Source organism: Pipistrellus hanaki, assembly GCF_964339955.1.
Source record: "Pipistrellus hanaki genome assembly, chromosome: 3".
NCBI classification, from domain to species: domain Eukaryota; kingdom Metazoa; phylum Chordata; class Mammalia; order Chiroptera; family Vespertilionidae; genus Pipistrellus; species Pipistrellus hanaki.
In genome coordinates this window covers 113,408,112-113,426,844 of record NC_140505.1, presented here as the reverse complement: position 1 = coordinate 113,426,844, position 18,733 = coordinate 113,408,112, and the positions used below count along the sequence as shown (strand labels likewise).

Genomic DNA, 18,733 nt, shown 5'->3' with positions numbered 1-18,733 from the left:
AAAGATTTCTTTCAAGGATATTTCAAACATTATTTTAGTTAAATGGCGTAATTATGCTAATAAAAGTACTTTTTTTTGATCTACAAATGAGTGTAACACTAGAATTTGAAAGCTAAAGTGTGCTATGGGGTTTGGGCATCATAGTCTCAGATACATACATTAAGTGGGAAAAGGCAGCTGAAATACCACATGGCTGCCAAAAACACGGGAAGGAAAATGTCAACAAGCAAAGACATATAGTAACTCCCCTTTCTTATTCAGTTAATTTTACAAAGGGAACTTAATTCAAAATTCAAATGTAATACGTAATACATATATAAAACCTAGTTTGAAAAATGAAAAACATGTTATGTCATAATATGGTATTTACATATACTCAATAATTTACTACTAATTTTTAATAATAGAAAAATATGGAATTCATAATCATTTAAAGTTCACTCAGTTATTTTAACAAAGTTGCTAATTTAAGTTAATAATTTATTACAAAAACCAAAAGAGGGAAATTTAGTTCTGTTACCATAGAGTTCAGGTTATTGCTATTGACAAGTCTGCATTATTTAACAAATGATTAAACTCTATGGTTAATGTGAAAAACTCAACTTTTATAAACCAAAACATTCCACTTCCATGGACTGCAGAAATGACCTATTATGCCACAAGGATTAGAGATGGTGATAGGAGAGTAAGAACAATATACCCACTTTTATTCTAGGGGCAAGATCATGCATATTGAAACACTGATTCACTGTAACACAACCATACCATTTCAGGTACATTACAGAATTTTCATCAATCAAATTTTTAAAATTTTAAGTAGAAAAAAGTAATTCTAAAATATGTTCCGATCAATTTAAATATCCAAAAAGTTCAGTCCCCATTCAGAAACAGATAAACAGTATATTTATTAAATGAGTTAAGACAAATAAACTTTACAAATAGACAAATAATAAAAGGCTCAGTGGCTAAAATAGATGGTAAGCATCATTAAAAGAAATCAACACCATCATGGTATTTCAGTTGGCTTACACGTGTAAAAAGAAATTTTCAAAGAGCAGTTTCACAGAAATGAAGCCAGTTTTTTTCTTATAAACAAATCACCATTTCTTGGTTCAAAACTGACATCTGTTATGAAAATTACCATATCACATATTTGTAAGATGACAAGGAGTAACTCATCTTCAAAGTGCAAGTTAAGTCTATTTACAACCACAAAAAAGGCAATGATGAGGAGAAAGGATTTTTAAAAAATATACAAAGATTAAAAACATTTGGGATGCAAAATTAAACAATTTTTTGGTTAGAGAATAAAAGAGAAAAAGTGATTGAATTACAGATGCTGATTTCAGCTATACATATTATATAATGGGATCCAAGATCTTTAACAGCTTGCTTGCATTTTTTTTTCTCTCTACTTACATAATGCTCTGGAAATTTCTGGTAGAAATTAGTATCTCAAAGAGAGAAATACACACTAAGTATGTCTTGCTACTACTTCATGGATGCCATAAGACCCGTTTATGGATTAGAGTTGGTGTAAAAAGCCATTGCCTTGAATTGAAAAATGAATACTGTAAAAGCTCAATATAAATTCTCCAAAGCACATGCACTTCTAAATCTTTTGGTAAATACATTCATATTTAAGCATAACCAAAAATTAAAGAGAAAACTGAAAATACTTCCCTTTTCTCTGTACCCTATGCCTTGTAGGCTTTTTCTGTTGATAGGGTCAACATTTAGAGTCGAAAGGGTTCTTTGAGTTAGCCTAGTCCACCACCCTCCTTTAGAATTAATGATTTCCCCAAGGTCATGCAGCACGTTAAAGGCAAAACCGATACTAGAAACCAGGTCTTGACACCTAGCCTGGTATGCGTTCCAGCATATCATGCTACCTCTTTTTACAGCATAAAACTCGCATAAATACCTGATGAATAAATGTACAATTACAAGTGCTGACAGAGCCAATGTGTTTCTAAGACTTGCAGAGGATTACTGCAAAGGATTGATGGAGAAAAGAAGATTTTCCCCCACCCACCAAAAATATCAAGCACCATCAACTAAATGTTTCTTTGCTGGGTCAGATGTTGTAGTAGTCCTCCAGTAAACTTTATGTCAGCCTGAGGATTGGGTATCTGGTGAAACCTGCGCCCTAACACAATGCCAGTTCGAAAAGGTAAAGACGGAGGCAAAAAAGGGGAGAAAATAGACAAAAGAAAGAAAAGACAAAGAATCCAATTGGTTTAGAAATGGGCATTCCAGCATATGGTTAATTATTATATCTATATCTATATATGACCTTTTTTTTTAAAAAATCTTTTCATATAATCTTATTTTACCTAAATTGTTATTTGGCCACTTAAGAATTAAAATAAATGTATCAAAGACAATTGTGGTAAAAAATTGTGAGACTATTTTAGACAAACTAAATTCAAGGAAGAATATGTTGAATGGTGAAATTGTGATAATTTTCTTAATATGGTTTTATTAGATTATCACCTAGGAATTTAAGCTGTACTTCATAGGGCTGTTATCACCTTGAAACTTATTCCAATTGTGGGTAAAAAGAACAGACTGTTGCACCGTATATGCAGAATTGAGTAAAGAAGCTGAAATGCCTTTTAAAAAAACATTGCCGTGAATTTATTTAATAAAAGGGCAGATTTATTTATGTTTACAAACAAGTTTCAAAAACAAAAGGAAAACATGTATGCTTCTACTTATTAACCTTTTTCAAAATGCCAACAGCCCTCATGCTGTATGAAGGTTTCTAAGGATTTATTAGAAAAATCAATACAGTTCACTCACAGTTCACCAAGACACCACTGAACTAACATGTTTAGACAAAAACATAAAGGACTAAGGTTCTCTTGTGGTTTGAGAGCTTGATTTACTTTGATTTGCCTGAAACAACAAAAGCATTTCAAGAATCTTTCGGTATGCAGTTGATGTCCCTCATTAAACAATCTACCAAATTCTGAACAAAAAGGTTATTAGCAAGTTTTCAAAAATTTTAAAAATTAAACAGTTGTTTCAAAACCATTAAGTAGTAAATGTATTTAAGAAACTAATTAGAACAGATGCCATAACTTTATTAGAACACCACTGCTCATGTTTTTTTGTTTTGTTGTTTTTTTGTTTGTTTTTTTAAACAAAGCATTAGTGTTATCTATTTGGCTATTAGTATTAGCAATTTATCTACAATATTTAACAAGGTAAATTGTAGGCAAAAATTTAGTACAGTTTCAATAGAAACACCCTTTTTTAATTTTTCCTGAAAATAGAGCAGTATTTGAAGGACTAATTTTTCTCTGCATCAGTGATAAGGAAGCTTCCCATCTATGAACAGGAACAAAAAAAGTATCTACAAACCTTGTAAACAGATCTGTATCATTTATAAACATAAATAATCCAATTTATTAACAGCCAACAGCAGAAATTAAAGTATTAATTCTATGATCCAGGGCTCTTTGCCTGCCCAGCTTTACTCCTCCCTCTCTCCCATCCAGGGTTGAGATAAACTAAAGCTCTGCTAACATACTGCTCAGGACCATTATTAGGTACTACTGATGATCCACAGGTCAACTTATGCTGAGTTACTGTTCATCCGTCAGTTCATTTCTCCCACCCCCCCAAAAGCACCCTCAGTCTGGCAGAAAGCTTTGCGTTTTTTTAAAAAAATAAATCTACATTCGTACAAGTGTGTCTTCTGTTGAAGTCCAAAGACAAGAATACTATCTTGTCCGTCACAATATGTGAAAAGACCCAGTTTCAATTTGTTTCTTTACAATGCAGCTAGTGTGTTAACATTCAGCTTACAATCAGAGTGATGTTTCCAAACTATGTAGTGGGCTTCCTGGGGATGAAGAGGTAGCAGACTTGTTCATTTCTATTGTAAGGTAAATCCCGCTGTCAACAGCATTGTTATTTTTGTTGGGAGAGGGTGGAGGACTGGAGTTACGTTTTGTAGGAGCATCATCTTCAGCATCAGTGTCATCAATAAGGGGGATATGAGGCTCTGAATCTTCTATCCTAAACTCAGGATGTGTCATAAAGTTGTGAATCGAACTTCTTGATTCCGGTTTTTCTAACCCTTCATATAAAGAACTACGAAATGCATTCACCACTCGAATCTGTAAACACCAGGAAACAGAAAAATGTCAGTACGCTGTTAGCTTAACTGAAAGGTGGTGCATTTATGAGTTTGAATCCACAAACAGCTAGGTATGAGTGAATCATATTTGCATGTAATGCAGTGGAACTTGCAATACACTGTAAAAAAATGAATATTTTAGTAGGACACTACAAAACAACAAAACCACATACTCTAAGAATTAAGAGATAAGAATTTGAGGTAATATTAAGAAAAATCTCATTGTCACTGGCTAAAATTTAATAGCCATTTTATAGGATTTTTTCCTAAGAAAATAAAATTGAACAAGAAACAAACAAAATAAAAACTTAACCATACACAAGCTTTAGCTGATTTTTAAAAATAAAATAAAAAAAGTAAATCTGAAAACAATTTAAATAAGTTAAACGAAGTCAAGCACAGAGGGTTATTATTTATCATGCTAGGAATTAGGGTGCCACCAACTATGAAAAAGCCAAGCAAATATAAGCTGAATGCCACAATGAACTCACATCTACCCCACTATTCCCATGGTGTGTAAAATAAAAATAAAGACAAAGCCCAAACAAATATCTATAAAATGCCATTAAACAGCTATAAATATTTGAGTATATGCCATTTGTCTAGGAAGTGTTTTTCTCTGCAATAGGTTAAAACTCAAAACAATTTATGTATTATAACTCACTGGAAAAAACCGACTTAAAATAAAAACAGAAAAAAAAAAAAAAACCCTCTGGGATTCTTGTGTGAAATAATTCCCAAGGAGAAAACACAAATATTTTTGTATCTAAACATATAGCCTAACAATTCACTCTCCTTCACAGAAGTCTGCTTTATGGATGAAAAGAGATTATTGGGCAAAGTAACTAAAAAAATAGCACCACACAAACTGACATTAGGTTTCATTAACCCACTGTCATACAGACTTTCAAAAAAAGTGGACAAAATTCAAGTAGTTGAACATCTATATTTCAATCTAATGAATCCTGTTTAATGAAGACATCACTTACTCATAAGAGGAGTAGCCAACATTGACATTCCAGATAAAAAAATGTAGTCACCAAAATAATCTCAAAATAGTAATAAAACTAATAAATCTCTTCAGACAGACATTTGGATGTATTTTTTCGTGAATATTTTAACATATCCATCACCTCAGTTACCATTTGTGTGTGTAGTGAGAAGTTCAATTATACAGTACATTACAGTCACCATCCTGTACATAAGATCTCCAGAACTTACTCATCTTGTATAACTGAAACTTGTTACCCCCTGACCAACATCTCCCCACTTCCCCCTATCCTCTGGGGACAACTATTCTACTCTCTGCTTCCATGAATTTAACCATTTTAGATCCTACTTCTGATAATTTATCCAAAAAGAACAACAACAAAAAAAATCAGAATCTTGAAGATAAACCTGCACTCCTATGTTCCCTGCAGCATTACTCACAATAGACAGGGCATGGAAACCACTTTACATGCCCATTGATAAGTGAATGGATAAAGTGCATGTAAACAATGGGAGATGATGCAGCCTTAAAAGCAAGGAATCCTGACACTTGCACCAACATATGCTCAGTTCAACATAACCCCATCTCTCAAAGTTGTCTTGCCTGATTTACAAGGTCCTGTGTGGGGTCTGTGTTACAACTTGCTCACTCAGCCCTCTATACCGAGAAAAAGAGAATAGCATAGTTGACTTAGAAAGACAGAGGTGAAGTGCCTGCGTGTGAATTCCAGCTCTGCCATTTAAGAACTAAGTGATTTCCTCAACTACAAAATGGAAAATAACAGCCGCACCAGCCTTATGGGGTTGTTATGTGAGATTAAATTAGTTTGTACATATATACACTCAGAACAGTGTCAGCTCCCAAGAATCAACATTAGGGCTTCTCAAACTGTAATGTGCACAGGAGGCACCAGGGTTCTTGTTAAAATGCAGATTCTCACTCAGTGGGGCCTAAGACCCTGCAATTCCAACAAGCCCTCAGATGCAGTAGAATCTCTTTGTCCATAATTCACACTTTGAGCTGCAATCACCTACTCTACTTGTGGTGCTACTTTAACACATGCTAATTTGTAATTCTGTCCTATCCTTGTGTTTATACTTTAGTCCCCTCATTTGGCAGACTATTACCAGCAAATGGATTTTCCATTTCCTTTACTGCTCTGTTCCCCATTTACTAGGACATAGTGTTTTACATATGGTGTGGAAACAATGCTTACTAATTATACCATTATAATCACTCATTTGTTTTTTTAATTGTGAAATCTTACAAATCTTAAAATTCTTCTCTCTCTCTCTATATATATATATAGACATTTAACAAGTATCCCGATGGTCCTAATAATAAACTATGCAGTTAAAAACGCAAAAAAGATAGCTTCCACACAAAATATATATATATATATATATATATATATATATATATATATATATATATATATATATATATATATATGTATGTTGGTGTCAGTGGTCAGTAGGCACAGAGAACGCACGTTGGAGGATCAGCCAGCAAACCTGGTGGGCGATGAGAGCTGTCCAAAAGGGCCCTGGAGTTGTTACTTCCTTGACTTTGGTGGCTTACAATGCTGCTAATAGAGCTGGAGAAATAGTTATGTTTTCTGTTTTGTTTTGAGCAGCGTGGGTAGAGGGGAAGAGTAAAGAATCATGGGGGAAATAAATGAATTTATGGAACATGTTAAATTTGAGGGGCTGCAGTGAAGAAAGCTCAGGAGAAAGGCTGAGATTGTTAGCGATGTGGGAGTGGGCACAGCGCTAGGATGGGCACTCACACACACACATCCAAGGCAGGTAAGATTACGTTCCTTCTTAACTAGAAATTTTCCATTAAAAAATTTTTTTTCTTTCTGAATTTGCTACATTACCTGAGAACATCAGAGGTTGGAAGGTTATTGACATACTTTCCCCTAACCATTTTCTAAAGGGTGAAACTGAACAACCAAGACGGGCGGCTGACCTGTCATGTCACTCTTAATCTATATCAAAATGTTTTGGAATCAAGTCTCCTTAACTCCCAATTACAGGTTCTTTGAAAGTGAGCAAGAGACATGTGGACAGTAGCATTATAGCTAAATTCACCAGAATAAAATACTTTCTAAGATTAAGGTTAATGCTGTCTTCCTCTGACTTCACTACTTGGCCACATGGTGACGTGACCTGCCAAGGACAGCTCAGAATCCTCCAAAGCAAGGCCATTTCAAAGAACAGTTTTCACATTAGATACATACACTACTAGTAAAACCTAGATCAATCAGGGGTCACTGAACCAGATTCATTTTACTTTCTACACATGAAGAACATAAATAAAAAAACAATCTTGATGTAAGGCAGTTCAGCTAACCTATACTCGCTGTGATTTCTATGACCTTCTAAATGTACAATTCTCACAGTACAGTAGTAATTCTGAGGAACTAAAAAGCACAGCTGTATGCACAACAGTTTAGGTAGGTAGGGAACTATTTTAACACTATAACAAATTCAGTTTAATCAGAAAAATAAGAAGTAACCTTAATCAGTATTCTTGACAATTCAAGCCTTACTATTTATTTTATCCAGTTTTTTTTTTAACAACTCCTTTAATATTTATTGAGACCTCTGATGCAAAACATAATTATAACTCCTAAAATTATTAAAATTAAGACAAATCCAATAATCCCTATGTAAAACATATTTTAAAGAGTAAATTCAGAGGAAAACATTGCATGAAGCATATGGCAATCAAACAAAATAATCAGTGATTACCATATCACAAAGTAATTTTAAGAAACAGAAAATGATTATCAATTTAGATTACATACATTAAAGTCATAAAGCAAAACAAAACTATGTATGTACCCTGCTAAACCACCAATTTTCATAAATACAGTCCTAACTTTTTAAAAAAATATATATTTTATTTATTTTTTTACAGAGAGGAAGGAAGAGAGATAGAGAGCTAGAAACGTCGATGAGAGAGAAACATCGACCAGCTGCCTCTTGCACACCCCCTACCGGGGATGTGCCTGCCCGCAACCAAAATACATGCCCCTGACCAGAATCGAAGCTGGAACCTTTCAGTCTGCAGACCGACGCTCTACCCCTGAGCCAAACCGGTTTCAGCTACAGTCCTAACTTTTGACAGCAGAAAATAATTACATTATTGCCCAAAATATGATGTGCATGGTTAGCGCTATAAATTTGAAACCATTTTAGTCACTAGCTGATATATCTTATCTTCTACAACAGATGGCCCATTTCTAAAATTTATATTCATCATTAGTTTTACTATGTGCACTAACAAAGAACTACAATGTAAAATAAAAGATACTAGGCAACAAGAAAGAAGTTTCTAGGTTGTTTTCCAAAGTTGGGTATTTTCACATCAAATTTTCTCAGAGTAAGACCAACTCGTGTGATCTTTTACTTATTTGAGATAGAGGTTGGCAAACATTTTCTGTAAAAAAAACCCCAGAAAGTAAATATAGCTTTTGTGAGCCATATGGTCTCTGATGCAACCCCTGAACTCTGCCAGTGAAGTGCAAAAACTACTACAAGAAGCTACTTAAATGACTGGGCATGACTCTATTCCAACAATAATTTATTTTCAAAAACAAACTACAGGCCAGAGTTGGTCCACAGACTATAGTTTACCAACCCCTTCACCTAGAAGACCAGACTTTCTCTCAATTTCTCCTTTCTAGAAAGATTTAACTATTAATTCAGCAAAAGAATTTACTAATGATTGAGATTGATATTAGAATGCTATACTTTATAAATAAAGGCAAACTATGGAATGTTTTCTCTCGAGATCTTTAGGGGTAAAACTGACTAACAGGAAAAAAAGATGATCTCTCTAGAGATGTTTCAAGTGTAGGATATGACAAAGTTGAAATGGATTATTTCTTCCAAAGATTCCAAATAACAGTCTAAGAAGTTTGACATCCACAGACAGTTCTAAGACTGTTCTATATTAGGGCAGAAACACAGTGAGATAATCAAACCTTTCATTACATATATTAACACTAATAATTAATTCTATATATTAGCTGATGTTCTGTACTACCACCTAACACAAAGCTTCACCAGGAAAGCTAAAAGGCATTTATGGTAACAGCAATATACTTACTGCAACTGGTAGTACACAATGATAACCTCCTGAACAAGAATATATAGCAGTCCTCAATACCCCCTAGTATTCCAAGACACAGAATACAGAATAAAGAAATAACCATCTCAAACCTTGATGAAGCAATAACTACACACTTGCCCACAACATTTCTATCATCCTAGTCACATGCACCCAGCAACTCAGAAATCCCAGATATATTTGTGCATCAGAAAAGAGCCTGGAGCAGGTGTGGATGGGTATGTCTTAAAACAAAGTTGATGACTGATTTTATTATTTGATATAAGGCCTGGGACACAATTATACAGATATATTAAATATAGTATACCAAAGGTCATGTGATATCCCTACAAATAAAAAAGTTAATAATTAAAATTTTTGCTAATATAAGAATAAATAGAATGCATGCCACCAAGGCATGCAAACTTGTCAGGAAAGTTTAACAGGAAGCTGATCATGATGAAACAAATTTAGAATGTAGGATACTTTACAAAATAATTGGCCTGGATTCTTCAAAGAAAGTAAATGTACTGAAAAATGAAGGTAGGAAAAATGGGTCTAGATGAAAGGAGACTAGAGACACCGAACATACTGTCAATGATCCTTTCTTGAATCCTGTCTCAAAAAAGATATTAAGGACATTTTGGGAGCAATATATGTAAGAGACTTCTTATTCTTAGCAGGTAGACGATGAATTAAATATTCAGAGATGAAATGTCATGATATCTGCCACTTTCAAATGGCTCAAGAAAAAGTATATATTAATATATAAATAAAGCAGGTATCATGAAATATTAAGTGGTAAATCCAGATAAAATTATTCATCTATTAATCTTTCAACTTGTCCATTTGAACTTTTTCAAATGTAAAATTTTGAGTGCAGGGAGAATCTTTTAGGATAAAGTCTCATTTCGGATCCTTCTTACGGGATATAAACAGGTCCTTACCATCCATTCCGGCCTTATTACTCCTTAGTCTCATTACTCTCTTAGTACCAAACTATGTCACTGAAGCCTGCTTTCCCCAGCTGAGCAAATTTTATCAAGAATCAGCTTAGAAGTCATTTTCTTCAGGTAAACTTTCCTGACTTCCCAGAATATGTTAAAGACTCTATAATAATTTTCTGTGTTCTATTACCATGTAGTAATTTCCAACTACTTGTTTGTTTTCCTTACCAGACTGTAATGTCTCCAGGTCTAGTATAACCCTGGCATCTGGTAGGCTTTCTGCACATTCTACACTAGTGGTAGACAAAGAAATGAGTTGTAATAAGCCCTCTAGAGACAAGAATAATGTAAAACCCACAGATACATGGAGGGAGGGATGCAACTGTCCCAGGCATAAGGTCAGGCATTTACATATACCATGTCTTTCAGATAGGGATTAATAGAATAGTTTATTGATCTTTAGAGAGAAGGGAAGGGAGAAGAGAGAAACATCGATGTAAGAGCACAACACCAAATGGATTGCCTCCTGTAGACTCCCTTACTGGGTATCGAGCTGGCAACCGGCATGTGCCCGGACCAGGAATCCAACCGGCAGCCTTTTGGTGCACAGGACAATGCCCAACCAACCGAGCCACATTGGCCTGGGCTCAGAGTAGCTTTTGAAAGAAAGATTCCTCTCTGTCCTTGTCTGTAAATTTAGTGCCCTGTCCAACATCACAGGGCGGTTTGTCCTTAGAGCACTCGCCTGCTCTGTGCTCTACTCATCATGCTGCCTCTGCTTATTAGCCATGAACAAGTCATTTCAGCTCCAAGTCAGTTCTCACAGTACAACTGGGAATAGGACCTGTTCTGCCTGTTTTACAACACTGTCAAAAATAACAAACGAAAATTACTTAAGCAAACAGTGAACAAAAAGGCACTGAATAAAGAGTCCTCCTTAGAACGGCATTGTTTTCTCCATCAACTCATCCTCTCTCTAGCTTTCCAAGGTTCCCCTGGTCCTTAACTGGCTAAAGGCCAAATAACAAAGTCAGGTCTCTCCCCAAACGAAGATTAACCTTCGGTATCTCAGCTGACTTTGGGGGTGGGGGTGAGGGGTGCGTAGGCTTATATCTTTAGTGCCTCCAATATACTGAGAATCCACCACAAAATCAAGACCCTAAATCACAGTAAGGACAATATAGGCTTTTGGGGAGTTTGCCATTTACTAAAAACCTGTTATTCTAGTCAGTTAATGGAAAGTATGACATGAAATGGCTCAATAATTAATCAATACTACACTTTCCCTACTTCTTTGGAAAACTTAAAAGATTATTTCTTATCTAGGATACCATTTTAAATTAAATGGATTATACAAATTAAAGAAAAAGGTAAATACCATAGAACTATGAAGCTTATGCAGAGCCCCCTTGCCAAGGGGAAAACAAAAATCCAAAACAAGGCTGCAAAGACTAAGCTAAGAAGGCAAACAATGGCTATATAATGAGAACTTCCTTCTTACTTTCCAACTTCAATAAAAGTCAAAATGCTATTTTCATTTTTAGCTTTAAAAACACAGTTTTTTGATTCTGTTAGGTAAGCTCATAATCACATGCTTCTGGGGCACCATGCAATAGGAACATGTTTAAAGGCATATACTCAAACATTTATAGTAGTTTCACAAATTCTAAGCTACAATTTTATTCTCCATATTAAAAATCAGAGTTAGCATAGAGACAAGCTCACGGATTTCATATCTAATCTTTGGTTTCAATTGTTCCACCTGTTATCTAGCCCTCTAAAAAAAATAAAAATAAAACAACAACAACAACAACACTTTGAGGTCTCAATCCACTTTACGCAAAGAAAGCTTTATGAAAAGCCTGAACATGAATTTAAACATTAAGGAGAAAATGAGAAACGTTAGGTGTGTGAAGTAGGAAATGTTAATTTCATGCACTTAGGAACACACACTCACACCCCACAGTAGTAGAAGCAGTAGAAGAGGAAAACACTACATGTGTAGGGGTAGAAATATTTGTTACATCATGATGCTGGCTGGCGATGGAGGGTTGCCGCCTTAGAGCCCCCTGAATGGAACTTCCACTCTGGAAAGCATTCACTACATCCATCTGCAAGGAATCAGAGATTGTGACAGCTTGCTCAGCAAGAGAGAGAGAGAACAAGAGAAAGGACCATTCCATCTATCAACATATAAAAAGTAAAGAAAAAAAAAAAGGCACTTTTTTACAGAGCAGATAAATGGGTTAAGAGTAGTATTTTGTGACGAAGGGGAAAAAGCTAGGAAAAAAGGAGCTTAGGGGCATATAGACACATTCTTTCATGATCAGTTAAAACTTTCACTCATTCCAGGTAACAGAATTACTTTTCAAAATAGTAAGTTTTGTGGGTTGGGAGGGCTAGAAAGGAGTGTTCAAACCTCCTCCCCAGGTCCAAAGCCCTGGCTGGCTCCCAAACCCATCACCTCTCCTACCTCTCTCCAGGCCCATACCTGCGTCTGGATTCTGTTCAGACCTCTAAACCACAAGATCTGGCCACGCCGCAACTCCCTCTCAGCGTGATCAATCTCTTCCACGTCCTCTGCTAACTCCTCCTCAGGTATCTCTTCCTTTTGGGTTCCATGACCAGCTTCTTTTAGGAATTTTAAACGGCTAGTTGGAATTGTTGAAATAAGCTACAACACAGGGGAAAGAACTTGAAATAAATCATATCAAGTACAATTAAACTGATCAACTTTAGCACAAAGGGATGAAAAGATGCGAGCGTAACCAACTAACTTCACCAATGAAGCAAAGAGATCCTGTCCATCAGAGGCTTTCTTTCTAAAAATAAGAAATATTCCTCTCTTAGCTGCACAAAAGATTTAAGCCTGAAGGGTAAAAGTGTTCCTGAATCGAAATAACCTGATTATAATTTTTCATACTTTAGGACATTCATGATGGTAAATTTAAAAATCATTCTTTGACATATATTTACTTGAACTCATATTAGTTATATTTACTTCAGATAAAATAAAAATGGCAGGTAGTCTTAAAAGATGAAAAAAAATTCTATTTCATTAGTGCTTTACAAATTCAATGAGAAAAAAAAAACATGCCCAAATTCCAAAAATTTCCAAGGTTATACTAAAAATAGTGTTTTACTATATGCACTTATTTTTATAAAAGCAACTATTTGAAAAATTGTGTTAACACTGATTGATAATGACACCAAACAGGAACAGATGCTCCAGAAAACATAAAGGATATAAAAACACAAACAAATACTTATTAACATATAGATGTTAGCAGCCATTCCTTAAGGAAGTCAGGCTTATCAAGGAGAAACAAGCATGCAATCAGAATAAAAACTGCTTAGGGCATTTCTAGGACATCCACCTTATTTCACAGAGGTGAAAGGCTCAGAGCCCAGAGAAGACTTGTTCATGGAGTGACTAGGACTCTAGGTCGCCTAACCACCAAATCAGTGCTTTCTACCATCGCACTTAAATTCAATGACAATGTCAACCAAAGCAGGTAACTGATGCCTGCTGGGTGTGTAATGCTATACTGAATTTCCTCTTCCTGAAACTAGCCAGATTTGGGGTGAGATTGTGGGTTTTGTTCTGCCTATGAGAGAACATTACATAATAATTAGAATGGTAATGAAAAAAGAAAGGTGGACCAAGAATGGATCCACTTAAAAGATCATTATTAATGAGGTATTCAAAATGAATAAGAGAAACCTCAGAACCTACAAACACAATTAAAAAAAAAAAGGTGAGACAAATTAACTTCAAGAAAAACCTGGAAGCTGACTAACAAAATGACAATAAATTAGTTCACACAAGTTATATAACATAACATTATGGAAATATTAGTATAGATTCTCTACCAGTTAATTTTATAGTAATGGTAATGGGCTTCAAATGAACAACAGATACACCATTAAAACTTCTCTTTTAAAAATAACGACATGTACTTGCAAGGCAGCTGCCTATAATAGAGATGAGGTATAGCTCATTTTTCAGGCGTTGTATTTTATATATACAATTTTAAAGCCATTCAATTCAAATAATCTAAAATGTCATTTTGTGGCCCATTTTTTCCAGATACCATTATTTTTATGGAAACATTCTCTACGTAAACGGAAACTCAAGATTGTTCCTATGCTACATTTTGGATTAAACTACATAAAAATTATATAGTGTAAAGAACATAGTATTTTATATTTTTGTACAAATATTTATTCTAAAAATTCAAAAATAAGTCATAGAGTGAACGATGTAGATATTAGAATATAAATGCATTATAATAACACTGTTGTAAAACTTGTTCTAAAAAACAAGTTAAAAAACAATGTCAGAAATGTAAGGTATTTTATTACTATAGGCATAATCGCAATAAACAGCAAGTGACAGATTAAAGCAAATGTTACATTTAAAAAAACCATATCCCTAAATGTCCATTCTGCCCTAGAACGGTAACTACTTAGAATCAAGTACAGAACTGCTTAAAGAAAATACATACTAGAATTTTTTTTTTTTTTTTTAAATCACTTAAGGTTTGAACAAAAAATGACGATGTTTTTACCTGGCCCCAGAGTAACGTTCCCATTCCTAGGAATACTGACCATAGCCACTGTTCTATTGAAAGTTCTGAACAACTGAAAGGCTTTCCACCAAACTGCACAATTATTATCTGGAGGAATAATCGAGAGTAAGTTTATTTAAATCTTTTACATTTCATAATTCAGATACTTCAAAAAATCACCCAAATTTGTATCCTCTAAAATTTAAGCTAAACAACCATTATTCTGTGGTGACATGTATAATATTCACAGCTGAATGTAAGACAAACAAAACAAAATCCCTGTCCAAAATTTTAAATGTAGGTATTATTTCCTGTTTAAATTATGCTTACTAAAAATTAAAAAAAATAATTTTCATGATCAAAAAAATAACTTCATACTGATTTTCAATATAATTTCAAGAAACTACATTCTCCTGTATTTAGTATAAATGAATAATTTACGCTTTTCCATAAGAGATTGTACACTTTTGTAGAAAAGACTGTATAGAAAAATGAACATAATATTCAATCTTTATTATTTTCCTTCTAATTGCTATTCACTCCTATTTAATAATATTTAGATATTATGACAAATATATGGACTGTTAGAGAAGAAAAGCAAGTTGCAAGTTCCATAAAATATATGCTAACGCAGGTGGTATACCCGCAGAAATTTGCTTACCCTTATAAAAAGTCAAATGATCTGCATAAAGAAAATTCATTAATATAGTGATTATGTTTCCCTCCTTATTTTAAAGAACCTAAAACAGTATATATAGGAATATTAAGAGTTAAGCAACATTATTCACCCTGTTTTTGATATGGCAGTTAGTAGTTACCAAATATTGGTATTAAAAATAATCATTTTGGTATTAATAGTTTTTAAAGTTTATTTAAAAAATGTATTTTATTGATTTTTACAGAGAGTTAGGGAGGGGGATAAAGAGTTAGAAACATCAATGAGAGAGAAACATCGATGAGCTGCCTTCTGCACACCCTCTACTGGGGATGTGCCCTCAACCAAGGTCGAACCTTGACCAGAATCGAACCTGGGATCCTTCAGTCTGCAGGCTGACATTCTATCCACTGAGCCAAACAGGTTAGAACTAAACTTTATTTTTGAAAGTTATGAACTCTAGTCTTTGTAGCTGGACTTTATTCCAAACTCAAGTGATATGTACTGGTCAGTTCCACTGTTCTTAAAATCAAGATTATTTGTACCCTTGTACAAATAGATTCCCAACTGTGTTTCTTTTTAGTAGTCCAACCAGTTGATTATAAATGATTTGGTAATTTTGCCTGGATTTTAATAGAGAGATCTATAATAATTTTCTCTTGTGTACCATAAAAGTGAGCATAGAAAAAAAAAATTGTGTGTTTTCAATTTAAAAAAGAATTTAAATAATACCCCTTTTTATTTTTTAGTATAAATGAGGCATGTGAAAAAGGATATTAAGATATTGGTGAAACAAATGATTAATATGGTTAGTTATGTGGCATAAGAAATAATAATATTTTAGAGTTGAAAAAAATAAAATTGCCTAATTAATAGTGGAATTTACTTCTAAAAATAAGTTTCCATATTCTTTAATATACTGCTTAGATGGACTACTACTGATTGTGTATTTCAGTGTACTGAAGCACTTCCTAAATGTGTGCTAAGGGAATCTAGTACTAGAAGTTGCCTTCAAAATTTACAAGGGGCTGGATTATACAAAGTTCAACGGGTTTCTTGACTGAAGGGTTTCCCAAAGCTTTTGAATGGTTAATTAAAAAAACAAAGAAAAGAAAAAGCAGCAGCTCAGATTTGAGTGTTTTCTTGCAAACACCAAACTCAGAGCTTCAAGTGTAATATCTCTCTTAATGCTTTGTTAGTTCTATGACATGACCTAATTAATATTAATGTCCCCATTTCACAGACAGAGCTTGTTGAGGTCACACAACTACTGAAGCAGCACCTTGCTGTGACCCCAGAACTGATGGACCCCTGTGTTCATTTCATAAGCATTATGATACATGGCTTTAAGAACCTCCAAGAGGTAAGCAGAACAGGCAATATTTCCTAAACTTGCTGAGGAGATAAGAGCAACTCAAAAGATTATTGTTTCATAGGACATACTTTGAAAAACACTGGTTTTGTGTTAACTACTACCAAGTAGAAAAGAAACTAAAAATATTTACATGGAGTTAAAGATTATTATGTACTTCATGATCTGTCAGAAAAGGAAGTAAAAATAAGAATCGGCTAGGAAATAAGAGACAAATTAACTGAAATATAATTTACTAGAGACCCAGTGCAAATTCCTGCACAGGTGGGGTCCAGCCAGCCCACCCCAATCGGGCTGATTGGGACGGACTGGCTAGGGGGAGGGACTGCGGGTGGTTGGCTGGCTGGTCCTGTCCCCTGGTTGAACTCCAGGTCAAACTCACAGTCAAGGGTACAATTTGCATATTATCCTTTTATTATATATGTACCTCAGATCTACAATCAAGACTTTGGCTAGTCTATGTACATCAAGGTTCATGTTTTCCTACCCAGCTGACAGTCTACAAAAGTGTTATTCAAAGTGCTAATCCATGACAAGAGGATAAGGAACACAAACTAGAGTTTAAATCCATGCCCTATTTGCACAGTGCTGCTGCCGCTACTATTACTAAAAGTAAAAATAAAACCCCTCCCTTCCCCACACCACCACAGAAAAACACTCTCATCTGAAATACACAGTGTGAGTAGTGAAGGTGTTCATTTATATTCTGGCCCGTGCTCCTCCTCTCAGTGTGGACTTGCAGTAAAGTGGCTGTGGACCAGTGGCTGATCCACAGACCACACTGAGCAGCTCTGGCATGTTTACAAGGCACTGGAGAACTGACACCTTACATGAACTGTTTTAGGCATATCAACCTTTGTCAGGATTTGCTTGATACAGAGATACAGGCAGTATCCTGTATTTTAATAAATCTAATTTTGTAGCAAGTAAATGCTAAAACTTTAGCATGTAATGAACGATGATTTTGGTAAAATCTAAATAAAATACTTCATAAACAATGTAACAAGCATCATCTCTCCTAAAACTTATAGAAATTGAAAGCTAACAGAAATAGGTCTTATAGAAATAATTAAGTTGAGCATTTTCATTTCGGTATCCATAGTGCAACAAGAGATAGGCTGAATAAAATGTATAAAAAGCTCACTTTTTAATTTGAAATCTTACCGTGCCTACTGACTTCCTGGTGTAATTATGTACCATTCATTTACCTGTTCTGATCCCAAATCCTACTATACAATCATTTACACAAAAGAGTACCACAAAATACAAGATGATATAAAAACATAGCTATAATACATGGTGATATAAAATCATCATATGCAAAGTCATCATTAGTTTGGTTCTTAGAATCATTTCTGAAAAATGGGGGAAATTTTCAGTCCTTCCTATTAATTCCCAGTCGCACTCCTTTTTCTACTCTCTCTTCTGCCTTGTTTTGACAATATTACAAAATGAAATACTGACATATCCAACTCAGAATGCAGCCATTCATAATCATATGAAATCTAAACATTCACTTCAAACCTTTTATTATTTTAACATATAAATTAAGTTATAGAAATAAACTGCTATTATTTGCTAGAAGCAATTAAGCAAGCCTAAAAGTAAACTGTAACATTTACCTTAAATAGTATCAAAATGAAAAGTTTTGATAATAATGTTATAGAATGAAATAATCAGAATTAGACTGAGATATCACAACCACAGAACCCATAGTGCAATTACAGTAGCATTAGCTTAAATGAACACACTCTTCTCATATGCAGAATTTCAGGAAAGGGCAATTTTTCACTTGAGTTATGATATTTAAAACTTTGTAAATGTCATCAAAGCAATACACAGAAGCCCTGCACATTACAGTCAAGTAATTTCTGGAACAAGCCACCTGTTACCTAATATCTCCCACATAATAATCAAATTTGAAA

The 18,733-nt window shown here is 34.4% G+C and overlaps 1 protein-coding gene across 4 annotated transcripts in view; it reads right to left on the bottom strand.

Annotated features, from left to right (window-relative positions):
• Positions 1-880: 880 nt before the first annotated feature.
• Positions 881-18,733, bottom strand: part of ATP2B1 (ATPase plasma membrane Ca2+ transporting 1) — a 133,911-nt gene continuing 116,058 nt past the window's right edge. For 2 of the 4 annotated variants that reach the window (XM_084876900.1, XM_084876901.1), the window contains exons 19-22: positions 14,782-14,889; positions 12,702-12,884; positions 12,235-12,321; positions 881-4,130 (exon numbers count right to left, since the gene is read on the bottom strand). In XM_084876900.1, the coding sequence (XP_084733026.1) occupies positions 3,819-4,130; positions 12,235-12,321; positions 12,702-12,884; positions 14,782-14,889 (690 nt within the window). In that variant the 3' untranslated portion in view covers positions 881-3,818. Of the gene's footprint in view, positions 4,131-12,167; positions 12,322-12,701; positions 12,885-14,781; positions 14,890-18,733 lie in introns of all 4 variants that reach the window. The other 2 variants (XM_084876903.1, XM_084876902.1) reach the window with 2 other exon arrangements.